Here is a 27356-nt window from a genome sequence, read left to right on the forward strand (position 1 = left end):
TGAACATTTTATTAGTAGTAGTTGTATTGGTTTTTCTTTTATCTGTCATCTCTATGACTTTTGACCTCCCTAATTGCAGATCCTTGGTAAGCAGTAGGTAATTGCAGGTTGAACAAGAAGCGTGTTGTCTGCTTTTCAGTACTTATTTTCTGGAAGAAATTTGTCCTTGCTAATTGTATGGCTGAAGTCAGCCCAGCCCAGATCAGTAACTCTGAGCCTTCTCCCTAGGTTGACTGCTCCAAGATGCCACAGCCACTAGAAATCCACCTCAGATGCCTGAGGGGAGTCAAAGATAAGGTCCCTAAAGGCCTCTACACTCTCAAAGTTTCTGTTCTCAGCTGCTTAGGTGGTGCCTTGGTGGAGTGGCCTGAACTGGAGGAGCAGCCTCAGGCCAGGACCACGCAGCCTGTTAGTCATGGTGGAAACTTCTACAACACTGAAATCTACTTTGGACAGAGTATCCAGACAGTAAGCAACACTTCATAAATATGCTGTCTTTGCTTTGAAAGTTAAAACACATCCGCCCTTTCTCCTTTAGGCTTATATATTTAATGCATTCCATCATGTTAATAATTTATTTAATAATTTAAGGTGCAATTTAGGAAGGTGAAATTTTTTCCCCCCTAGGTTAACCCTCGTCACTCACTTTAAAGGTGCAAAACATACAGTACATCATATAGTGTTGTCAGCTAATTTTAAATTTTACTTTTATTCTCTCTTATCTATGCAGCTTGTCAGCTATGTAATTTGATTTCTGTAAAGTAGCTTTAGAATAATAAATGAACGAGTGGGTGTGTATAAACACATGAATGCCCAAATCCTTCTGTGAGTTTTTAGATCCATTGACCCCCATTTGCCAAAAAAGCGGCATTTGGATTATTTTGGAAGGAGCCCAAACACTTGAGGCTCTATTCTGTCTTTTGCTACTGAGGCACACATATTTTCCTGCCTAAGCATGCTGTGCATGGCAGGATTGTTGTGTGTCAGTTGCTCACTGTTGTAGCTAATGCCTAGTGCTGGTTGGAACATTGGTCTCAGATAAACTCTCTGGCACATGAAAGCTTCTTTACAGTTTGAAAAACAGTCTTCATCTCTCTTTCGCAGTGTGTGGGTTGGTTTGCTTTTTTTTTTTTCTTTTTTGGTGCATGTTATGAGGCATTGGTAGAATGAGGAGTCTTTTCCATTTTCAGCCATTTATTTTCTGGTATGACCTGAATGGCAGATTTCTTCCTCCACATGTTCTGTTGCGTAGATACAGAACAGACAGCCCCTATCCCAAAGAGCTTTCAGATAAGGCAACTTTTATGTGTGGCACTGATGCCTTCAGTTACTTGCAGATAGATCATGGCAGATACTGGGTTTGTTATACATAAAGTGCTGCTAAGTCATATTTTCTGCTTTTTAATTGTTTATCACCTGTAATAGATAATGAACATGTCTGCAAATACAGCTAATACAGTTATCAGTGCAAAAGGAATTGCATGTATAGAGAGGGAAACTGTGAGTGGACTTTCACATGATGCTAAAATAAATCCACGCATTTGTCAGAGAAATCACTGAGCTGTGATTCCTTCCTAGGCAGGATGCACCCATTTGGGTTACTTGCCTTGAAGGATTGTCTTGAAAGGAGAAGACTGGGCACTAGGACTGAATGTCTAGCATGTCCTTCTTTTAGTATCACATTTCTCCTAGGTCTTTGCAGGTTTTGCACTTTAAAACTTGATTCAAAGTTCTCTTGGAGCTTCACGAGGGACATTTAACTAGCATCTTCACCAAACTTCACATTTAGTCTAGTGAACTGGGGTGCAGGAATTGGGCAACTTCCCTTAAAATACAGAAACAAGAGAAGTTGGATTCAACGACCTTTTGGTAATTCCCTATCTTCATTACTGAGTGATGTACAGCAAAAGCTTAATGCCATAATTTTAGAGAGCGCTCTCCACTGTCTCATTTTGGAGACACAGGGTATGTTGTACCCTGGATGACTCTACCTTTCTGTTCTTCCATCTTGGTAGTGGTGCACAACCTTAAGGTATGTTTGAAAGGAAGCCCTTAAGGTGTGTGCTGAGATATGAAGCAAATTTTAGGCTTCAGATGGTTAGCATCTACCACAAGACTTAGGGTAAGTAGTGAGGTCTTTGTGGTGAGCTCCATGTGAGCATCTGGGTTTAAACAGAATCTTACTCACAGCACTGCTGCCCTGGGATATATTACGGTGTGAGAAATAGAAGTACTCACAAATGAAGAATATGCTTTTGTTTCCACTGGCCAGAATAATAATAGGAGTTCAGTGTAAACATGGTGAAAATGAAGACATGCATGCTTGATATTGAAGGAAAGCCTAATTTTAACTAATATATTAGAGAAATTGTTCCAGAACACTACATCCTTCCAAAAATAATAACCCTGTCATGTCGGCAAAGTTGGTGTCAGCGCGGGTTACCTGCTGCGTACAGAAAGTGCTGGTCATGTAAGTTAGATCTGCCTCAGGGCTAGTCTGACTTGCACACCCGACCTTTCAAAAATGTTTTTTGTTCATTAATCAATGTTCTTTGCTCCAGCTTGCCAGCCTCCCCTCTTTCCGCTCCTTCATTGTCCTCCTTTTTAGTTTGTCAACCTACCTCCCCCAGTAACCTCTGACTACATATTAGACAGAGGCTCCTAATAGCTCCAGTTGAATTTTATTTATCCTTCAGTAAGGCCAGACAGTCACACAAGTCATTTATTTTCCTTAAGTTATGCTGAAAGAAGCATGTATGAATACTTTGGATTGTGGTAAAACACGATTGCTGTTTCAAATGTCTTTTTTTACAATTTTACGCATAGCAAAAAACTGCATGATCTGAAGGGGACTTCTTTTAGATTCAGCATTTCTAGGATATTTTCATGTATTTAATTTATGCAAGTGGGCTTTAGGCTTTGGTAGATTAAGTTTGAATGGTTTAGGCAAAGTGAGAGCTATTCTGAAGTTTCACCTACATTATAACACAAACTCAGTGTGAATTTGAGATTAAAAAATTGTGGTATAGGTTAACTGGTAGTGAAAAAGCTTTGTTCCTAAAATCCTGATACAGTTTTGTACTGCCAGGTTTTTCTCAGATTTGGAATGTAAGCTGAGTAAGGAGAGGATATGAAAGGAGGTGAGATGATGCTTACTATGCATAGTTGCTGTTATGCAACTAGGTTGTCCTTGGCAGCCCCTGTAGAGATGTGACTGCATCATCTTCCCACTAGAACAAGGATTTTACAAGTATAGCTTCCTTATTGCTGTCTCATGGTGGCTAAGATCCTACTATAGATATGACCTAAGCAGTCGGTAAATATTTTTGATCATGATGTATTTAAAGCAGTGTTTGACTCTACAGGATTATGTCCCAGTGTTAACAAATCCAGATTATATTTTTCACCATAATGATGGCTTGAAGAGCATAAATGAGTTGCAGTATGCAAAAGTTTAGTTTCACTCAGAAAAAGAAAGTGCTTGGGTGGTTTTTGTTTTTTGGTTCATTTTTTTTTTTTCTTTTTTGTTCCTGGCTGGATTTTCTTAAGTTCAGTAGACATTAAAATAATTGTATGAAACAATTACAGAAACAAGAACAAATCTTCACTTCCAGTCTTCAACCAAAATGTTCATTGGTTTCAATGGAATAAAAGCTGGAGTATGGTAAAAAGACTACTTTTCTTTTAAAAAACTATTTTCAGCTATAATTTCAATCATCAGGACCAAAATATTTTGTTGAAAATTGCCATGTTTGCCTATAGGGAAACATATTCCTTAGGGAATATGTTCCTATTTTAAGTATTTGCAATTTCTGAAACACCTTTCTAGAAAAAAATATTGCCTATTAAGAGGAATTTTTATTCAGAATGGGAAATTCAGATAGGAAATTTTCAGCTATTGTGAAGGGTACTACAAGCCAATGATGCTGCCTGCAAGTGACATTTAAAAAACATTCATTATGCTGTCCAGTCACCTGGGAAGTCAGTCCAGCACTGCTGAACAGAAACAGGGACAATTGTGTCAGGGCTGATCTCCCAAAACTGGTTTTTAACCCCGGTCTCACTGCATCCATTTGTCATCAATCCTTATTCTGTGAGAGCTTTTCAAAACTGGTCCTTCAGCAAAAGAGGTGTGAGCTCCCAAGTGTGGAAGCACTGGTGCTCCACACATTTTCCCCAACTTACCTGGAACTTGGGACAGTACTGAATCTGTTCATATGCATGAAAAGATACCATTGGTGACAGAACAGTTCACAGAACTTGGGGATTTTTAAAGAGTATATCAACTGGTTAATATTTATGTATCAGCGTGGCGAGGTACTAGCAATATTATAACAGTAGCTGGGTACCATTTTGTTTTACTTGAGGGAAATTCAATATGAATAAAACAGCAACTTTTCAAACATGACATTTAATCCACTCATGTAAATCATACCAGGAGATCTATTATTCATTATTAAAAGGGCACCATATTTTTATTATACTGAAAATGAAACACAAATGCTGTGAAAAATTTAGTGCCTTTTCCTGAAGTTTCAGGACACTTATCATGCAGTCATCTAGCAGGGGCTGACACTCATTTTAAAATATAGCTACAAAATTAATAAATTTGAACTCTTTTGCTTGGAACAAGAGGATGTTCTATTTCACTGAATGAAGGATTTATTATTTATTTAAGTCTTCCTAAATACTTCAGATGGCAAAGTACTTTGATAATGTTCACTTTTGGAGTCAGATATGTAACGAATAAAGTTCATATCTTTGTTGTTATTAGTCATTTCCAGCCTTTTCTTCCCTGAAGTGCATTTTGAGAACTACATATATCAGAAACTGATTAACATGACCTAAGGTATTAATTCTTAAAATATGATGAAACAAACAGTTTCAAGGACATTATTTTCTGTATGTCAGCAGCTGTCTAAGGAATGTGATGCTTTTAATAATTACAAAACAAGGTATCATTAGGAAAAGTAGACCACAAACTTCCCTCTCCCCCCTCCTCCTCCCATCCTGGTTTATTTTATTTTTGAGTGGAATTCTGGCATAAGCGAAGAACATCTAGCTTTAGGACACTTTATAGGACATAAAATAAGAATTTGATACAATATGAAAAAAAGATAGTTCTTGGCAGTGCCAGAGGACTTTCAAAATGAGAGCCACTTAAATTTTCTCTGGATGCAATTATTTTTAGTTGTGATGAAAAGGTGCTACGTGAACCTTTTGGTAAATTCAAGAACTAAGCTTATACAGACACTTGTATTTATTTGAAGACTGCATTTCTGATGTTTTTTTCACAGAGAAGGAACTCATACTTTTTACTGCTTTTATTTTGTTTATCTGAGTTTGTTTGGGGGTCTGGTCTTTGCCATTTGCTAGATATCTCTGCAACAGCTCCTCAAAATGCACATTCTCAGAACAATTCTTACATACTAGAATCTATTGTGTCTACTTTATTCAGCACTATTCAGCAATTCATTTGCATATCAAAAAGGTTACTACTTATCTCAAGTTTTGTTTTTTTGGTGGTTAATTGGAGTTACTTTTCACATATTGTCTGGTCATTGTGCTCCTGTGGAGGTTGTTCTTGGAAACACCTGCTGGAATGTGATATGGATGCTAGATCACCTTAAAGCAATGCATGCTGCCCAAAAACCTCAGAAATGTGACCTATGTTATAATGCCTTGTATCTGAACTAGAGGAAAGTATGTAGCCTGCTTTAGTAAATCTACCAGACATATGTTAAACATCAAAAGTGTCTGGGGACAGCATTTTATTTTGGACCACTCCATGGTTTATCCCCTAGTTAATTGGAAATCATATCTGTAAGAGAGCTTGACATGAGCCACACAATAGTTGTAAAATTCATATATTATCTAGGGCAATAAGCAGGAAGGCAGAATGCAACCTCTGCCTGTTTCCTTAGCTCAAAGTGAATCCCAAACAACAGAGAACACCAAGAACAAAATAAATGCCAGCCCCAGGAAAGAATTCTGTGATTGGGGAAAAAAAAAGAGCATCTCCATGACTCACCAGAGCTGACAGTCTGGAACTGTGAAAAGGGACCTAAACTTTTGGTCTAGATTTGGTGTTTTGGTCCAGATTTGCAAGTCATGGGAGCCAGCAAAACACCCTCAGAAAACGATTTTATTTTTTTACCTTAACATACCTGGTTTTAAAGCATTTCACATTTTAAATAATTATCTGTGAGCAGGGTACTTGCAAATCTGTACTACAGAAATGGGAAGAGTACAAATTTTTAAGCAGAGCACAAGGAAAAGTTATTTTATTCTCACAACTTGGTCATCCTCTCCTCTTGTGGAAAGAGAGCAGAGCCTGACCAAGTCTGGACTATCCAGGAAATGCTGAAGGAGCATGAACTCTGGATTGTCACTGCTTCCCTTTCAAAGTGAGTGTTGCAGCATCCCTGGCTGGACTGAAGCCTATGGTTGAACAGGTTGCTACCTGAGGGGCAATGAGGAATCCAGAACAGCATGAGGGAAGAGACATGAGGTGGAGCAGCTGCTGGACCAAGAAAGAAAGGAAAGGAGAGCTGCCTGCTTCTCCTCTGGAGCCTGGGGCAGGCAGAGCAGCACTGCTGCGTGACTCAGCCCTGCATGCCGAACGAGCCACGTCTTCATGAGACTCCTTGGCTCCGAGTGGTTTCTGGGCAAAGTACGTGTCCTCTTGACACAAAAGAAATAAACTCTTCTGTATCCTGTCTGTAGCCCACTTTGTCCTGGGAAACTCATGCTCTGACCGTGCTGAAATCGGTTTCAGGGATAAATAAGTGAAATGGGAGTGTCAGGAGAATGAACGGGGGTTCCTGCTTTCCTCTCTCAAAGACAGTTTCTCCCTCACAAGATGAGGTCAGAATCCACCCAGGCCAGTATATCACCAGAAGCACTCGGGGAGGCAAGAGCTGGATGTACCATACATTACTACTCCCTGCCGGTCCAAGAGCAGAAAAGAATTAGCAGCAGATGTGCCAGGACAATTAGCAACAGATGCAGAGGCTAAAGCTCACAGAACACAAACATTATTCCTCTATATTAGGGAAGATAAAAGGCCAGATTCTGGTCCTCTGGTGTAAGGTACTTGTGCATGAGATGCTGCTGGAGCTTACTATGGGCTGAGTTATCACTCCTAGAGGAGAGGCAGGCAATGGGGAATTGTCACTGCTCTGGTGGTGTGGGAGAGGGCAGGTGTTTGCTTTGGGGCACTTGGTGTAGCTCTAGGAAGACACTGGGGTGATTTGGTGCAGCATGCCAGGAGGAACCCTGTTCTCTGCCACCACTGAAAGCAGTGAATAAACTGCCTGCTTACAAATACTGCTGTCCTGTGCTTCTGGCAGATCATGAGCCTGAGCTCGTGAGCTGTGGTCCAACAGCTTCTGGTCCATAGTCTACTGCTGTCAGGGAAGCTAGGTGCCAGGGAAGATGGTTAAAGGCTTAAGGAGATCTGCAAGCTGCAGGGAGAGGAGTCAGGGAGTCATTTCACCTGTGCCAGGCTTGAAAGGCTTATTCTCTTAGAGAACAGGGAAAAAAAAATTGTGGGGAAAGCTATTCCAGAACATTCTGGTGATAGACAGGGACTTTTGGAAAAACCCTAATGACATGATATTTTATTTTTACTTCAGTCCATGTTTCTATTTCCTCCCCTCTAGCCTTTTATAAATTTCAGAGTTACACAAACCTTTCCTAAGAATGCCCTTCTCTCTGCCTGTATGCTGGTCTTGCACATAAAGAGGGAGAGCTTGAAATCTGGCTGTGAAAGCTCCCCTTTAATTGGGCAATAACAGCCTCATCTCCAACTCTATTCATTTGACATAGTAAAGTAGTTTTTCTTTGTTAGTGATGGGAACTATTTCCTACTTAAAAGGTTTTCTACCTGTTTTTTTACACCAGTGACATTCATGTGCTGCAGTTTTCATAGTCAGAAATGATGGATTGTTAGTTTATTTGGCATTTTTCAAGATTCTTCTCTATAATAAGTAAATATTGAATTCCTTTGCATATTTTAATTCACCTTAATCTGTTTGAGTTGTACTGGTCAAATTTTTGTGTGATGTGAATTAAGTAGTGTGACTTTGGTCCATTTTTTTTCTTAAACTGAAAACATTTGAAGGTGCACAGGAAAGAAGAAAAAGTCTATTTCTTCTCTGACAAGGTTAAAGCCCAAGAGTAAGTCAGACAAAAACCCCCAAAAGCTCACTCTGGATATGTTTACTGAAATATTCAAATAGATTTCATTCTCTCTATGTAGTGAAACTCTGGTGGCATATGGGGAAGTAAGATATATTACAATAAAACTGATATAAAACAGTTGAATTCAGAAATAGTGGCAGGAGATAATTTTAGTTCATTATGATTTAATTCAATTAAATGCAGCACTGTTAACTGCAGACTAAGAAGTATTAGTTGTGCCTGTGCAGGCACACACAAGCACTATTTATTCTCTGCCACATCTCTTTTAGCAGAAGAAATTACACCAGTAAAAAGGGGGTGCTCGATGCTTTCATAGCACTGTAAAACTCTCTATACCTCACAGACCTCAGTGGAAATTTGACCTGAGCAAGGAGAAACATTGAGGGAAGGTGTTGGAGAGTAGACTCATGAAAACCCAGGAAGCTGTCCTTGGGTAGTATATGCTCTTTCAAGGTCAACAGTGTTGGTGCAGGCATGTGGATTAATTTATCAGATAGTGTCTCAAATGAGGTTGCCACCAGCAAGGAAAATATAACTGCTGATTTTACTTTTTTTTCTTGAGAAACAAAACAATCCATCAGAACAAACTGCTCAGTTTGAACTGCCTGTGCCTTGTCTATCCCAGGCACTGCTCTCAGTCTCTCGAAGGGGTAAAGTTACTGATCCCCGTCCTCCTCCTCTGCTTACCTGAGCTGTTCCCTGCTCTGTACCTGAGCACAAGAGCTCAAGCCCACAGAGGCACGCAGGCATTCAAGGACCGTGGATTTCAATCTGAGCTCTCTGCCTAAATGCCTTCGTGCATCCATGCCTAAGGGCCATGCTGGCTGTGCCCCAAATCCCAGCTCAGGCTCACAGCCTAGGAGGAGGCTAATGAAGGGCAGGTGGCACAGGACCGAGCTGTCTCCTCTCTCCCAGGGCTTTCTGACCCTGCGGGTGTGGGACAGTGAGCTGTGACAGAGAGTGTGCTTGTTGTAGCAATGGGAAAAGGTTTAGCACGGACCTAAAGGCACCTGCAGGAATGCTTGGCATGATGGCATAGAGTAACAGGTAGAAGCTTGGCTGTGATTTTTGTATGGATTCAACAGAAAGAGATTTCTTACTTGTCAAGTATGTTTTATTTGACTGTGTAAGCTGTGTGGCCCTATTCTATCCAGGTCAGGCAGCTAGTGTTCATGCTTAAGGACTCCCTGTAGTCTTTACAGCCTCAGACCCTGTAGTAGATGGGTGTATTACAAAGTCCTTGTTTATGTTTTGTGATTATGTGATTCTATCATGGCATGGGTTAAACACCTAGCTCCTGTAATTTTGAACACACAGATGCTTCCAGTCCCAAAGTGTGGGTCTGCAGTCTTGGTCCAGGATAAAAGATTGCAGTAAAAGAAAAGTAACTGCGAAGTAAAAACAAAGAAATTAAATTTTAATTGTGACAATGATTACCCTTATACCAGCTGCTTGACCACTGTTGGTTTATATGCAAGCTAGCAGAAGGGTATGTACTGTTGAATTATTCTTGAGAGTCAGCCTGGGAAACAAGAGAGACACTGAAAAGGGGGCTGTGATACAACAGTGATTTCATCTGCAAATGCTTTGGGATTGTTCTGTATTGCAGGTAACTGTCTTTGATCACAGCCTTGTAACCATCACCTTTAATTTGTAGCACAGAGGTTACTATCTAGCACCCAGCTAGCCAAATGAAATGTATGGCTTGATTAAGGATCTCTTTTGTCAGTAATTTGTGCCTAATGTTTTTAGCTTTCCCACGGGCTGTTACAGAAAATGGTAAATCTGGTTTAAATGAAACCTGATACTGTTAATGGTTTAATAGCAGCTGCCACAGGGTTATGGCATTTTTCAACAGATGCTTCTGTTTCATTTTAAGCCTACACTAAGTCTTAGAATATATTTACATAATTAATATAAAGTACACGTACATAATAATGACAATATTTATAATTTTAAAATATTTCCTTAAATTACTTTGCTGTTATCTAATCACAATATAAAACTTGAAAAAGGAAGGCATATTGTTAAAATAATAATTTATATTAACCTCTTCAAAAAAGTTGTAGAATGCAGCACAACTGTGAACACTTGTCATCTCCTAATATGGCAGTTATTGGTGTAGGCAAATCCCTTGCTGCTTTAGAAAAAGAGACAAAAAGCCTGCCTGCACCTGAGTTATGCTTGTTGTCTTACCTACTGTTCAGTCAGGAGTATAAAAGAAGTGATGTTTGTATTCAAATACACACATCCAGAAAGAGCTGTGTCAAGGTGTGTACTTACATACAGAAATATTTGAAGCACTGAAGTTTTGTGGATGATTGTTGGCTGCACAATGTCGTCTGATGGAGGAAATCCCTGCTAATATAAGAAGACTTTGGCATTTTAGGCTGTTCATAGTGGGTGATTGGTTTGAATGGATTTCTTCTGTTTGGAGGTCTTATTCTTGACTTCCAAGAAGTACTGAGGGTGTATCCTAGAGGATATTCAGAATGAGAGGATGCTCCCGAGTATTGTGGCCTTGTGTAAATATGTGTCTGTTCACAGTGAGAAGGAGAAAAAGCTCCTCTTTCTCTGCCTTGGCTGGAAGGCAAAGTAACGTTGAACACGCAAATGTACCTAGGCACTTGCTGCTATGAACTGTGAGGACTGAAATAGGAACAATAAAACATGAAAAACATGCAAATAACAGAAAATTGTGTCTATTAAAGAAGCATCCAAGATTGTTTATTTAAGAGATTAGGCAGTCACAGTTCTCTCAGTAGAATGTGTAGGAGCAGTGGTGAAGCAGATGTTTCGCTGTGTGGGAGGTGTAGCTGATGTATTTGCTCCCCTTGTCCCCAGGGTGAGTACCCTTCATAGCTGTTAGCCTGGGTATGATGGTAGTCATCCTCTGTGTTCTTGCTTTTGTGTGGGTTTTGCTTTATTTGTCCTTTTGAATGTATTAGAATTGTTTGACCGGACCTGGGTCAATGCCCATCTAAATTAAAGAAAACAGTTAAAAATGTGGCATAGGACCAGATTTCCTTCTCTTTGTGTTTACCCTTCTTTCTTCTGTACCCAACAAAATCTTACAGAGGGATTTACATAAATTCATTACCTCAGGGTGTTTCTTCACCACTAGAGTTCAAATCTTTGCCATGGGAACACAACTGCTCCAGGCCCCAAGGGATTGGTAACCCTCTTCCACACCTCCAAGCTGCTCAGAAGAACTTCTATACCTATCTTATGAAAAATGTAAACTGTGTTTGGCAGTTCTCTCTGAGAACTTTTTGCCTCAATATCCTTTTAAACCCTACACTGAGGTTCTTTTCACTAAGAACTTTAATTTAAAGGAAGAAGGTTATTAAGTACCAACATCATTTCCACAACTGGGTGGAGAAGAGTTTGTGACACAGTGAGGAGCAAGTTTGCAAGTGTTCTTATCAGGTGTTTGGATGAAATTTTCAAAGCTGCTGCAAAATGAATCCAGTGGTGAGTCTCAGTAAAGCCTCATAGGGGCACCTCAGATTTCCAAGTTGGTTTATTACTCTGTCTTAAAGACTTCTACTGGAATGTTTTTCCACCACTGGTAAATAACAGCAAATTAATGCTTTCTGAAAGCCAAGGAAAAAAAAAAAAAAAGAAAAAGAAATCATAAAATAACCACACAAGAAAAAGCACAGCGTTTTTTGTTGGAGTGGAAAATTGTTCAAATATATGATTTTTGGGAAGAGTTGTTAATTGCTTTAGTGTGCAAAATTGGACCAAAAGTATGAAGTCTGTAGAGCTTTGTACGAGAAAGTCAATTCCCTTGTGATGTTTTTGTAACAAATGAATCTTTTGTCCTCCTTTCCTAGGTTCTACCACATAGAAAAGCTGTGAAACCAGGCATGGTACTCCTCTTTGAACTCTTCCTTCTTCGTGGCACCTACATCTGGACTGATCTAGAAGTGGGATGGGGAGCTTTTCCCTTATGTGATAACAATTTTAATGCTCTGGAGGGAAAATTTAAATGTCCCTTCCTCAGAGGCCATTATGACTCCAAAATTGACCGATTCAAAAAAATTGAAAACTTTATTTCTCAGGACTTGGATCATTGGTTATGCAATCTCTACTTTCAGGTTTGTATTTTAAAAATTTTGTTTTCTCTACGTTTTTCTTTTTGATTCTGAAATTGGATTCTGAATTGACTCTCCCATTTACTGGGATGTCTGATTTAATCAATAATCATGGGGAAGAGATACATGGGAAAATTATATGGGAGAAAACTACAGTAAACAGAGTACAAAGATGCAGGAACTTCCTAAAATTATTATAACAACATCTTGGACAGCTAGGCTTCACAAACTGTGTACAACAAGAATGTTCTGGCTTTGTGGAATCCCAAATTACTATTTTTTTTTTCCCTCTTTTTTTTTTTTTTTTTTTTTTTTTTCCTCCTCTTCATAGATAATTAAACTACCACAGGATTCAGATAAGCGAAATAAGTGTGGCATGCATGTTCATCTGTGTCCTGAACTTCTCACGTGTTCAAGCACTGCTGAAAAGAATGGTGTCTCAGGAAAGGTTGTACAGTCTGGACCACAAGGTGATGGATTGAAACTTTGATGTTTACATTCAGGTTTTCACTGGATCAACCCACAGATTCATTTCAATGTTGACTTATGACTATTGTTGTTAAGCTAGATTTTCTTCATTCAGATATGGGCCCGACATGTGTTATAGCAGGAATACTTATTATTAAGGTGGTTTAACTTTGTTTTCAGGTGTGAGCAATTCAAGCCGGCCTCATTGCTGAGGATGGAATGGCCATGTTGGCCTATGCTTAAGTCTGAATAATGTTTGGAATGTCACAGCAGTAACAGGTCAGCTGTTTATGGCACCAAGCTCACAGGAAGAGAAAAGAAAAAGATGCTTTTTGGTGTACTTCTGGAAGAACTTTAGCACCTCTCTACAACAAGGGCTACAACAAGGACTTCAGATTTGGCAGGGAGATAGCTCTCATAAGGCATCAGAAACATGCCTTATGCTTACTCCTCTGAAATTCTCTTAAGATTCAATCAAGTGATAACCCATAGGAAGGACAATTATCTTTTGCTTGTGTACAGCAGACCTCCCCAGAAGGTTTCTCAAAAAATTGCTGAATGATCCTTTTAGACTGATCCTCCCTGGCTTCTGTGAACCTTCTGATGCAGCTACACAACTGGCCATATTGCAATGAAGTCACAAATTGCTCCTCTACTGGTAGAAATCCAGTGATGAGAAGAATGGCAGGATGCTGCTGTCGTTCTTTTCTTTTTTCAGCATGTGGGATATCAGAGTGAACAAAACAGCCGTGAACAAAAATAATTCATTTTTGCTATACAGATATTTCTGTACTCTCTCTTGTTTAATGGACTGGAGCATTCAGCCAACCCATAGATTGCAGTGTATGTGTGAATATTATGTGCAGATCTGAAACAGAGAATTAGTTCTTCAGGACAGAGGTTCCTTAGGCATTTGAGAAAAGCAGTAGTGATGCACTGCAGATAGGACACGAGGAGAAAGGAGAGGCTATGGAAAGGAAAGAAAGAGAACACATAAGCAATAATCATTTAGCATGGTAAATGGGCAGCTCAGGTTAGAAGTATAACTTGAAAAGAGTCCTGGAGAAGTATTTTTCAGACAGTTAGTGGTGATTTAAGAGATAAAGAAAATGAGGTTTGCCCTGAGATGCTTTTAGGCTAAGCAGCAACTGCACTGTGATCAAAAGGCTTTTATATAACCACCCTGATAAGAGAAGCATGGAGGTGTAAACATACACTGTACTGAGGATTAAGGTCTTTTTTGTTGTCATATATCTTCTACATATCTGCTAAGTTGCTCTGAGGTGCAGCAAACCATGAATAGAGGATCCAAAAGGTAGAATTGCAGGCAACTCTTATCAGCAGTGAAGAATTATGGAGAAATTCTTAATGGATCAAACTTGCTTGGTCCTACCATCAATCTTCACATGCATTTGGAAATGCACATAGAGGGTGCAGCTAAATAGGTCATACTTTCTGGAAACACTTGGAAAAACTTGTGATGCTCAGTTTGAAAATTCAAGAAAGACATGCTTTTAAGAACTGAAAAAGAGCATTAGTGTACATCCTATTTTACATGTAGACCTCTGAAATTTGCCAATAAGTCGATCATGGAAGATCTGTAATTTAACCGCCAAACAGATTTGCACAAACAAAATTTTTAGGAGTAATTTTTGATATTGTTTATATTTATTTATTTTTCTTGGAGCGTTCTTTAAAGATATTATTAGCTGCCAATATCCCCCATGGGTTTGTTTTTTAATGTATCTATGCAGTGCTACAGTATGCTGTTTCTGCTGGTGATATGTTGCTAAGAGATTTAATAATGGGTAAACAAACACAACATGTGGTAATCCATTTCAAATTAAAAGTTTATTAAATGCTAGCTTGATGACTTTCTGGCTATTTACAATTAAAGGAACAAACCTTAGAGAACTGGAGATCACGTGGTGAAAATCACAACTGCAACGTTTGCAACAGAAAAATGTGTTTATGATCTATGGCAAGCTGTCGCACATTGATATGCCCTATAAATACAGTATTATATCTGTTAAACCACCAAAAACTGGGGTGGGGAGGGGAAAGCTCTGTTAGAGTGACATTAAGGTTGAGACACAAACCAGAGAAAGCAAGAACAGTCTAAATGAAGACGGGTGCCCTGTAACTCACTCTACTGCAGTAGTCTAAATAGTGAGTGATCTTATATATCAATACCATATGTGGTACTGCAACATATAAGCGAAATAAAGCAGTTTAGAAGATGGTGTTTTAGCCTTCACTTCAAGTTTGTCTTGGTTTTGGAAGTTTAAAACAGAACCTTCATATTATTTCCATTAACTCCAGGCTACATTATTCTTTTAAGCCACAGCTCTGTGTAGGGCTAGGTAAAGCCATTCCCTGCTGCACAGGCTCTTTGGTCTAGAGCACAGTGCAGGGAATGCAACATAATGCCTCCCATTCCACCTCCTTTGCAGATCACAGATGCACATTATCAGATGTGGAATGTCTCTTTGTCCAAACCATGTCTTCTCTCCATTCTTTTGAAGTGGTATTCTCTAAGAGGTTCATGGCAGAAGACAGCTGCTGCTTTCGCCACCACCATCCTTTGCTCTTCTTGGAAAATATTCTGCTGTTGATCTGTTGCCCCTTACAGGATCAACAGTCCATGTCAGAGAATAAATGACAATTTCTGAGTAGAATTCATTATCTACTGTTGTGTGAAAGGTGGTAACAGCTTGTACAGAAGGAGCTTAGGTAAGAAAATTTAATGCAACTACCAGGAATGTTGCTTTGGTAGGCATGGATCTAAGTAACAAGGGCTTCTAAAATGCATGAAAACTTCAAAACTGTGAGGTTCCATATAGACACTAAACATACAAGTCCATCAAGAAAGCATTCTCACAGTGAAATCCAGCCAGGCTCCTTTTGACTTAAGCATCCACAGGAAGAGGGGATTCACATGTGCAAAATGTCAGCATAACAGTATTTTTTGGATTGTCAGCCCTTTCATCCTCATAAAAGTGGATGGACATTACTCATGAGTTCTAAGCTCAAACACTTCTAGGTCAGACACAGGCTCATTTGGAAAGTGTTGTTCCATATTTGTTGGGAACCTTCATCCAAATGCTTTTGCAGCTGTGCTGTTGATCTGACTTGACACACAAACACCAATTTGTGCCCGTCTGACCTTGTGATCAGATAAAACAAGCAAGTGGAAAGCTAGGGATGATTTTATCCACTGTAGTTTCTAGAACCAAAGGAAAACCTTTCTCATTCCCATTGACTTATTCATGCCACTTTAAGGTTGGGCATTTTGAAGTCATGAAGCTATGGTTAGCACTGTACCAGCATATACTGATGTGCACTCAAGACCTAAAAAGGGTGCTTATAAGGTAGAAGGTGGAACAGTCACCAAGCATTAGGACACTGAAGCAGTATTTTTTTTAGTGCTAAGTTTTGTGTATTTTTGGTGAACCTATAGAGTCATGACCGATTGTCCTTTTTTTTTTTAAGCAATAATTATCCCAAGCAAGGATTGTGAAATCAAGAAGGAGTTTTACTTAGCCTGACTATTCTGGGGGAGAGGTGTTTTCAGACAAGATTTTGAGGGAGAGTGTTCAAAGGTAGCCAGGCTAGTTTGGTCCCAGCAGCAGGATGATCTTGCTGTAAGAGAGCTGTGTCACAATAGTACGAATACACTGCTCCCAGTATCTGGGCTAGCAGAAATGTTTGTTGCTATTGCTTTGCTAGGTAGATTTGTCACATAAAAAGACTTCCACTATCTCAGCTATTTTTGGACTAAACACCTACATAAAGGTTTTCTGAGCCTAAAATCTTCTTTCCAGAAAGTCTGCTTTTCCCTTATAACCCCCTGCTCTACTATGGGGGGAAAAGAAAAAAAAAAAATAAATGCAGCTGTTTGAGAATGGTTTTAAGGACAGTAATTCTTTTTTACAATGAACAAATATCTCATTTTCCCCTTGCACATTATTTTTTCTTTCCCCTTACAAGGTTTGCTTTCTAACAGCAGTGCATGTGGCTCCTGTGTCCTATGCATCAACCAGAAGAAAAGTCAGAACCACAGAAATCTCTTTAGTTCGTAGACTATGAGCTTATAACAGATATAAATATTATACAGAGAGATCATTTTCAGGTGTACAATTTTTCTGTACAATTTAGAGTATTTTTTCGTCTGTATTCTGTCTGTCCGTCTGCCTGGCTGTTAATAATGAGGTTGGTTTGTGCCACTTGGCTTCAGCAGTCCTTGAAACTCGCCAGGGTTTTAAAGCTTGAAACAGTTGTGCAGGTCTTTAATTGTAAATTAGTTTTGACAGGACTGCTAAGACAAAGGCCTGGCCCATCCCATCGTGATGCTAGTCGACAACCCCTTACTGCTCCTGGAGCAAGGAAACATGTGGAAGGAATTGTTCTTTTACATTTCACAGCTTGTCATTTCCTCTGCAGGGCAACCTCTGACCTCCCCGAAAGATCCTGACACCCATAAGGGAAGTATTCCCACTGTTGTAAAGGAAGTGGAAAAACAGTTTAATGCCGTGAAAGGAGGAGAAGCGTGTGTGTCAGAAGAAGCTGTGAGGAAAAGAGAAGAGCTTAAAATGCTTCCAGCAGGTTAGGACTTTTATTGCACTACTTAATTTACTGAAAGTCTGCAAGTAGATCTGCTTGGCATGTGTGTAAATACCCCCATTTGCCTTCCCCTTCACCCTGTGATATCATCTCATCATTATTTCACTGGGCAAAGAAAGTGATGGAAGAGTTTAAATCAATTGTTAGGGATCAAAAGCAGCTTAGGCGAAAAGGTACAGAAGCGGTAGACTCCCCTGTCTAAAATATATTTGTAGGCCAAATGTGTTAGTAATTACAAGGTGTGTGTGCAGTGCACTGACAACATTAGATTATGGCTGGTGTTTCCGTGACATTTTTACATCCTTTCATTTTATTTGGTCATTTATATCCATGGATCACAACATGTTGCTCTTAGGTGCTTGGGAAGTACTTTTTCTTCCTGCAGCACATTAATAGCAATATCCTTCGTTAATTGTGCTGAGCTAAATTGCATAAAAGAGCCTGTCTGTGTTTACATCATGTAAAATTTGCTTCTGGGGCATGGGAATTCTTCCAAATGCAAAGCCTTGCAGGTTGCTATGGTGGGGTTTATTTTTCTTGATTTTGTTTTATTTGTTTATTTGTTTGTATTGGGGTTTTTTGAGATTTTTTTTGTTAGTTTGTTTTTTGTTTTGTTTTAAGTCCTAGGTAAAAAGTATTTATCTGAGAATTGAGTAATATAACCTCTAGGTCCTCTCCTAAACTCTAGGACTGCCATGATGGCCAGAGGCAGACTTACCATGGGGCAGGGATTTGAAGGTACCAAGGATATGGATATCTATTCCCACTTCATAGCCCTGGCTAGTGCATAGAGATGGAAGTGCAAGTGGGTATGAATTAATCACACCTTTTGAAGGGAGAAGGTGACTTTCCTTCTGTACCAGGAAGTTGTAATATTTCATGGTTAGACACTGAACTGTGAAATATTAAGTAAGAGAGGGCTACCTGAGGTCTGACAGCTACCTCTTACTTGTGTAAACAGTAGCTTGTTGTCTTCTTCGAGTTTGTGGGCTCCCTGAAATGATGCAGCAGAATTTTGGATGAATGTCAGTTTGAAGCCAATGCCAGCTTCTCTTTCACAGCAAACCATGAAATGTCATTCAAAAATAATTTTTTTGCAGCCATCCTTCTCTGTTGACTGTCCAGGAAGACTAGAACTATGCATCTGCTATTATAGCTGCATGTGCTGAATATCTCATGTTAAGTGGGCAGAAACAGAGGTAGGAACTAGTCTGGCATTGCCAAGTCTGGATTCATAAATGCTGGATACTGATATTGAATATCACAGATGCGTGAGAAGTGATAATAAAACAGAGCTGGTGACATTTTTTTTTAAAAAAGGTTTTTTTTACAAAATGTTAAGCATATTACAGAAAAAATAAAAATTTTCAGTCTTGCAAGGGTTCTCATTAAATTCCCTGATAAGATCAACACCTAACGTGTTTTTTCTAGATATTGGTTCTTCTAAGAATATAAACAGAGCCCAAGTATAGAAAATTTGTTCAACTTCTACATTATTAGAATCTACTTTAAAACTTATTTTGTTCATTTGCCCAGCATGAGTTGTGCAAAGCAGCTTAAAATACTCAAAATAGTAAAATTATAAGTAACCTACATGAACAAAAGCATTTTAAAATAACGTTTAGTGGTGTTTGACATTTGCTTTTGTCTGCTTCTAATTTTTTTTTTCTGATTTATTTTCCTTGCCAATATTTGGATGTTTCCATCTTTAGAGTGTGTCTCAAAACCCAATTATCAGTTGTGCACGTATTCCTTCTCCCCTCTTGCCATCACTAATGTTTATCTAGATCTAAGATCTAGCATGTTGAGTTTTTATTCAAAATATTTATGTGGAGTTTGGCAGAGACCCAGTAGCAAACACAGCATTTTAGAACCCACACTTTCAGTTCAAGACAGCCTCTCACAAATACCTGAAACCATGCAGTTACAGAAGTTGCCTGATTTGGAAAGGTACTGACTTACCACAACCTTTAATAAAGCAAGGTTCAAAGGACATTATTTTGCATCATCATCAGATTTGACTAGATATATTTAAGAGAGAATACTATAATTGTCTGAGGACTAAAAAAACATATATATATTTATATAAATTAAAAATAATGATAATAATTCTGAGTTTATCTGAACTACAAGCAGATCTCCAAAATATCCATGGACTTTGAATTAGGTGAAAAAAGTTTTTGTTTATTCATGAGACAACAGAAATTTTCCTTGATGAGCTCAGTTTCTGGTACTGCATCTATTGCATATTATATTAATGAAAAACATGTTTCAAAAGTCACATCACTAAAGCATAGATTTTCTGTGATGGAACACTGTCAATAATGTCACCACTAAACTCAATATATGCACTCAGAATGATGGAGAGAAAAAAAATCTTCATTTTGAAATCCGCAGATGCTTTCTGCAGGATGACATCTAAACTAGGATTTATACTGTACCTGACGTTTACTTTGAAGCTTCAACAGTGCCTGCATTTTTTTCTCCACCCATGCTCATCCCAGCAGGAACCTTATGCCCATTTTTCTCATATTAAGCCAAATTTCTTTTTTCAAAACCCCTAGTTATGCATGTACCACAAGTGAAAACCCTGGAAACACATGAAATATTTGTCACAAATATTGTAAGTCAAACTGTTCCAAGAAACTGGTATTCTGCTCATTTTTGGGGTTTGACAGAACCTCCATGATTCCTTCATCTCTCTGTTCTATTCTATCACCTTTCTAGGGCATACTCAGGATAGTCTTAGCTCCTATTTTCAGATCTTCTACCTCAGAAGGTATATTTCGCTTGATGTCCATCTTCCGAAACAAACTGGAGTGCTGAAAATAATATGTTCAGTATTGTTCATATTAAAGATTTCAAATTCAACACCCTGCATTAGTGGAGAAATGTTGGGAGGTTAATTATGTCCTTTTGTGACATCAAGAGACATTTCTGTCAGAGCAAAGCTTCAGAATAAGGGCTTAGCAAAGATGGCATCAGGCTAACCAAGGAGTTTATTACAGTAGCAGCAGATAACATTCAGAACTGTATTCAGAATTTATTAAGATGTTCCTCCCATATCAAAATACCAAACACAAAAACAGCTTCATTCTAACTTTATCATTGCCTTTGGAGAGGAGGCTTTACATTTGTTAAAATGTGCTTATATAAGTGTGCTTATTTGTTGAGAGGATTATATTTATGCTCACAAGCATTTCAGAAACAATTTTATGAAAACCAGTGAATCTTCATTGCAATATTTCTCCTTATACTGCAATGACATTCTTTCCCTACTGAGGTGCTGTTTGTGTCTACATAAAATTTGCATGCAAATGCAAAAATAATTGCTTAACAAAAGAAACAAACAAAAAATAAGCTGGTCTCATTGGTAATTTCTCATGGGTGCCACTTTAAAGGAAACAAAGTGATACTTTGGAATAAAGATTGCTTACCCCTCATTTTTTAATACAGGTAGGGCCCCAGAGACAGAGCTTTGTATGGCTGAAACTTCTTACTCTCCTGCTCTTTTCCTTCTCTGAGGCAGATCGTGCATAAAGGATTGCATTGATTTTTTCCAGTTGGAATCAAATTCAGATCCTGCTTATGGTTCTGAAATCCACACAATCCAAACTCTTCAGTTTTCCAGCTCTTGCCATGCTATTTGATTTCCCATAGGCTAGTGCATTACTAGGAAGGGAGTCTAAATAGGATCTTCATCTTATTTTCCATCCCTGCTGTGCTGATATTTTGTCTTCTGCTCCGGTCTTGGATTGCACCACTCAAAAACCCTTTCCTATTGACTTAAAGGGAGGTTGCAGATATCAGAAGGTACTGAACTTTCCTTCTCTTCTTTGGCCCCTATTTTTGGCCTGATATATGTCAGAAGTGGTTCCCATCCCATTAAAACTTGTGTAAGGTGATTTCCTAGCTGTGCTATTTCTTTTTGTCCATATTTTTAAAAAATCTTTTAGACTCCCCATTCCCCCATACATAAATTATAAATATTTCACAGTATCAACCATATATGCATTTCGGGTGAATCTGAGCAAGGGAAAATACTTTAGATGTGATTAGATATTAATGGGCCATCAGTTAACAGGACCAGACTAAAAAGACTGGTCTGACATAAAATCTTCAACACACACTGGGGTTTTCACTGTTCAGTGGTGTCCCCCCAATCTTTGGTTTCATTCTACAGGTTCATTCCTGTTGCACCACAGTACTTGTTACAGAAGGCATAACCAAAGATGATAACTTCCAGACTGACTGCAGAGGGTAAAAAATTATAAAGCTTTATTCTGCAAGGGTTAGGAAGATTTTAATTTAATTTAATTTAATTTAAAAATTTAATTAATTTAATTTTTATTTAGGAAGAATTTAATTTTTTTTCTGCAAGGGTTAGAAAGGGTGTTATACACCCTTTAAGGGTGATTTTAAAGGTCATGCTATTGTGCTCTGATATTGCCTTGAGAAGGCTGACTGTGGAGAAGGGTAACAGGGTAGCAGTAATGTTTTTGTTTCCAACCTCTTTCCATGGTATTTTAAAAACTTAGGTCCAAGCAGAGCTCAGAGATTTTATATGGGTAAACCTTTCTCTGCATCTCTTATCAGGCACGATCCATGTGGTATCTAAACCGTTTGGTCGGGACTTAATATGACCCATAAATGACAGCTCTCAGCATTGTAAAGGTCTGCAAATAACCTTGATATCACCATGATTTTCCAAATCCAGACATTAGTATTGTCCATGCCCATTCCACAATGGTGAGAAAAAAATGCCACCCTATTTTTCCTGTTTGTCTTATACAAACGTAGACATTTAAACTATTCTGCTGAACTTATTAACAGCTGATCACAGATCCATAGCTTTGGATTAAGAATCTTATTGTCTCTTCCATGCTCTGGTGTAATCATATTTTCCTGCTTTTATGCATATGTTTCTTGACTTCCAAATAAAGCTATTAACAGGGAGTTTACATCTGTCACTGTGCCTTTGTCACAGCTATGATACCTGTCTTTGATCATTCTTTCTTGGTCCTGTTTTCTCCTCTTCAAATTGTTCATTTTTATCATGAATGATATTATGTTCCCCTGTCAGAGAACAAAATGTATTTTGAGTCAATTTACTAAAATAGTCACTGCTAAGTGTTATATCTGCACAAAGTTGACACCTTTGACATTTTCTAAAATGGCAAAAATAACAGTATTTAAGGTATGATTTATGGGTACTCTATGTCAAAGGAATTTTTATGCTATTACAGTTTCTGATGCAGCAGTCCCAACTCCTTCAATGAACAAATTGCTGATAGTGCAGCTAATTAATGCTTTATTAGTTTTCTGTGGTCAATTATAAAAAGTTATAAAAAAGTAAAATGTAATTTAATAATGAAGAACTGTGTGGTTCTTGTTTCTCTCTCAGAACCGCTTTGTTTTTTGCATGTGGAAGAAACAATTTCTACACAGCTCAGTTTTATAAGACACATTCACTTCCCCCCAGCCAATAAGCAGAAGGAGCTCCTATGATTAAAAAGTAGTCTGGAGTCTTTAAATGCCTTTCTGATTGCTGGCCTCTATTAAAAACTTCTTAAAATAATAGATAGGTTTAATTCCTCAAGCCAAAGAAAAATTGTATCATCTTAAGTATTTTCCATATTTATTATATTGATGAGATTTGGCTGGTGAGGAAAAAAAGGGAAGTAAAATCTCTTGTATTGCGAGTTTTAAATGTACCAGGCTAAGGTTTACTTAATTAGAACCTCCAGGCAATAAAGGAGCCCTTTTTTAAATTCTGTGAATCTTAATATGCTAAATAATGCAAAGCTTCAACTCTTCAAGCATGAGACACACATCTGGCAGCTTAACATTTAAATTACAGGAAAAAAACCACTTCAGTAGTAATTTTCATGAAGAAAAGAATGGGAAATGTATTACAACTAAATTTAATTTCTTTTTAGATTTTTCATCCTGTCTAATTGCAGGCATTTCCCATCTCGTCTTTTATTTATTTATTTTCATACAGATTTTTTTCTGTACTTTTTATTCATCTTTAATTTGAGCATCTTCTTACTGTTACAGCCATTGAAGAATTACATTGTGTTTTTACTTAGCAAAAATTGTTCAAAAAAATCTATGAGGAATTAAAGTAATGAGCTCAGTGGTATAGAAAGAAAAGAGCATTCAGAGCCTTACAAATAAAATATGAAAAGAGCATGTCATGATTAAATAACAGACTTGAGTTCCTTCTCCCTCCCATTTCTTAAATGTAGAATATTATTGTTTTCTTTATTCTTTTTATTGTCCCTTTTTTTTTTTTTTTTTTTTTTTTTTGCCAAGATAATTACTGCTTTATTCATCTGACTCCAAAAACATTGTTAAAGTATTCATCATTTCAGCAAGGCTGTTTGGAAAGCCATTTTTGTGTACTGGGGGGAAAAAAAAAAAAAAAAGAAGAAGAAATTAAACAAAGAAAACCACAGGAACCATCTTTACAAAGGTATATTTATATTTTAATGTGCATTTATGGGTCCATACATGTATTCCATATACAAGATACGTAGCGACAGTTTGAGCAGGTTATACTGCATGTGTGCCCACGTGACATACCCAGCAGCTGTATTTCATGCCGTTTTGCTGAATTCAGTAGACCCCTTCTTTCACCCCAGATGATGTAAATATCTGTAAATTCCTCATTCACTATGAATGCTCAACACATATACACACCTGTACATATGTGTATATATATGTAGAAAGTAGGAAATACAGGAGTGTACACAAAGACAGCCTTAAAACTGTGACGTTGTATGTGCACGTATTGTGTATCAACCACTGTAACACCTAAGAGCAGATCCTTCCTTAACTGTGATTTTAAGTGCACTAGACTGTCCTTTACTGTGTGCAACTCAAAATAACTTAAAAAGAAAAAAAAATAAATTGAAATAATTGTTAAATGTGTTTTTGGCTTATTCTTCATGTGTCATACATTAAAGAGTGTAATGCAGACCTTTATTTTTGCCACACCACTGCTTACTATCATGTGGGAGTCCATTTTTGTTCATTCCACAGGTCACTGCTTTTCAGGAGCTTGAGGGGCATGTGACTTGTGTTTCCTAAGAAAAGTTTATTCAAGTATCTCATGTCCCTGTGCCTCATCCTTGATCCACAACTATGCCCATATAAGAAAATTAACCTCCTTCTCTCTTCTGAAGAACACTTCCTGGGGCATTTAAAATACCCTCCCATGGCATTCTTCTCGTGTCTATTATTTCTTTATTTCTACTTTCCCCACCATTTTTCATCTATGCAATTGTTATTTCTAACACCACAGCATCTGAAGTCTTCTCTGCATTTATCATACTAACACTTTCAGAATGTAGGAGAGAAACAACCACCTATTTATAACTCAGATGGAGGGGGAAAAGCGATCAGCCTGAAGTCAGCCAGCATCTTGTTGGGGGAGGGAACCAGCTGCTTCCTTTCCAGAGGTTTACCTTGTGCACAAATATAAAAATAATTTATGCTTGTTTTTTTTTTTTTTTTTCCCTTACAGAGGATTGCCAAGATTGCCATGGCAATGCAGACAAGCACTGTGGCTCTTTTCGGCTGAAGGAAATCCAAGGAGGACATCACAAGGTACTGGTCTTGATATGGACATCACCACCTCCCTTAAAGCTCACAGAGAAGCCACTGGAGCTTCTACATGTGACATTTGAGAGTGATTTGTGGTCTTGCTTGCTCTGGTTGTTGTTTCTTTAATCTATCCCTGTGAATTTTTTTATAGCCAGAGTAAGGCTTCATATGTCCAGGTGTATTGCTGTCTCCTGTATAGCGAATCTCTTCAGCAATGAAACTTCAAAGGAGGAGGAGGAAAGATCACCGAGCAATCAAACAACAGAAGCTTGATCAAGCTGCAGGATGATATTATTTCAGTAATGTGTAAACATGAGATAGGTTTCATATGCATCCATAAACTTCAAGCTCTCGTATACTTGTGCAGAAGACTATCAGAAAATTTTAGTATATGTATTTGTGGTATCCTGGCCAAGGACATCATTAATTTGTCAACAAATATTGTGTCCTCAGTGCAAGTTACCATGGAATTTTTTCTGCAACAGGATAACACTTTCAGGGTGAGATGCTACTAAAACTTTCATATTTCATGTAAATACTGAGAAATAAGACACAAAGAAGACTTTGTATTCCTGAAAATTGCTTCTCCCTGCACTAAATTATTAAATTAGATATTTTCTAATGATAGTTGCATTTTTTTTCTCTGTAAGTGTTGTTCCACTTCTAACCTTTAATCAGTATGGCTGCAGTGAATGAACTGCAAACATGAACATTCAAATCAATCATTCTGGTAATTTGTCTCACCCTGTTCTAGATACACCCTGAAGCATTTTTAATGCTTTCAATTGCCCATAGGAAAAAATCACCATAGTACTCAGAGTACCTAAAAACTTGTGTAGTGTAGCACTACACTACAAACACTCAATGGCTGGGGATTACAATTGCCACTGTTAAATTTAGTAGAGTGATGATCTACATTTGTGAGCAAAACCAGTCTGGCCAACTGGATATTCCCTTGCTTTTCAATGTCTAAGTTTCCAAGTGATTTATTTCTTCAGGAAGATAAGGATAACTTGAAGAGAACAAAGTTTCATATAAATTTAGCTGCAGACTGAGGTGTGCATGTGTGTCTGTGTTTATATCTAGAGGAGGGATGATTTAAAGACTGATGGAATGGGTGTAATGGGCAAAGCAACCCGGCCCAACCCATGGGAGTGACAGAGTGAAATTCATTTCCTACAATCCCATAATATCATCATGCCTTTGAACAAAATGCCATGGTCTTATAGGCACCTCAGTTGTGGGTGGCTCTCAAAGCCACATTAAAGTGACCTGGTTTCAGCGAGGTGCGTAAACCCATGGGTAATTCAGCCCTGTCTAGTCCCTTTGGTCTCACTGAGATGACTCACAAACTTACAGTTATTGACATGTTTGAATAGATTTCTGAACTGAGCCTCTTAAGAGAATCCTTCTGCACAAAAGAAATGTGAGCATGTGAAATCTCCTTTCAGAGGTTGTGAGAGCCCCTCATTTCTAATGGGATAAGTGAATCCTAATGTTCAGAGAGAGCCTTGTTTTAGCATGTTCAAGATTTAGGCATTTGACCTGATTTATATAATTTGGGTCTAATTGTATCTTTGGATAGTATCTTGTAAAAAAATTTTACCTAACAATTGGATATAGAAAACAATGACTAATGTAAAGAACAGACTTAAGGAAGAAGACACAAGTTCATGTAGTGGTTTATTCTCCTCATCAGTCCCTTTACCTTTTGTAAACAGATATTTTATTTTATTTTGTTTTATTTTATTTTATTTTATTTTATTTTATTTTATTTTATTTTATTTTATTTTATTTTATTTTATTTTATTTTATTTTATTTTATTTTATTTTATTTTATTTTATTTTATTTATTTTATTTTATTTTATTTCATTTCATTTCATTTCATTTCATTTCATTTTATTATTATCAAAAGGAATAAGAAAGATCTTTGAGTCTGACCTCAACTTTTTGGGGAGTATAAATTTCTCTGCTTTGCCCTCATGGCCCCCAGATTAGTCTGTGATAAAGAGGTGCAAATGGTCTCTCACTAAGTGTATTCTGAGTGATGGGCATTGGCAACAATTCAGCTTTTGTCACAATGAGTGTGCAAATCACTGCATGTATTAAGATATTGAATGGTAGCAATAAAAGACAGAATGCTCACAGTCAGTGATTTCTGAGAGAAGTAAAGCATTCTGTGGTTATAATGCCAACCTCATGCAGATGACTGAGTTTCTGCTTTTTGTACCTCAGACAAGAGCAAACACAGTCTCAGAGAAATTAACTCATAATACTCTTTAACACCTTTGGGATTTCTGTCATAAATAAGATCTTTACTTTACAAAGGAATAGTTTAATGCAGACAA

At 37.9% G+C, this 27356-nt stretch overlaps 1 protein-coding gene across 1 annotated transcript in view; it reads left to right on the plus strand.

Moving 5' to 3' along the window:
* LOC131575522 (uncharacterized) overlaps window positions 1-27356 on the plus strand; it is a 159514-nt gene that overhangs the window by 45503 nt on the left and 86655 nt on the right. The window contains exons 7-10 of the mRNA XM_058831109.1: window positions 12045-12308; window positions 12637-12775; window positions 17217-17378; window positions 24928-25010. Of these exons, the coding sequence (XP_058687092.1) occupies window positions 12045-12308; window positions 12637-12775; window positions 17217-17378; window positions 24928-25010 (648 nt within the window). The remainder of the gene's footprint in view (window positions 1-12044; window positions 12309-12636; window positions 12776-17216; window positions 17379-24927; window positions 25011-27356) is intronic.

The sequence above is a fragment of the Poecile atricapillus genome, chromosome 2 (genome assembly GCF_030490865.1).
Source record: "Poecile atricapillus isolate bPoeAtr1 chromosome 2, bPoeAtr1.hap1, whole genome shotgun sequence".
In the NCBI taxonomy this organism is placed as follows: domain Eukaryota; kingdom Metazoa; phylum Chordata; class Aves; order Passeriformes; family Paridae; genus Poecile; species Poecile atricapillus.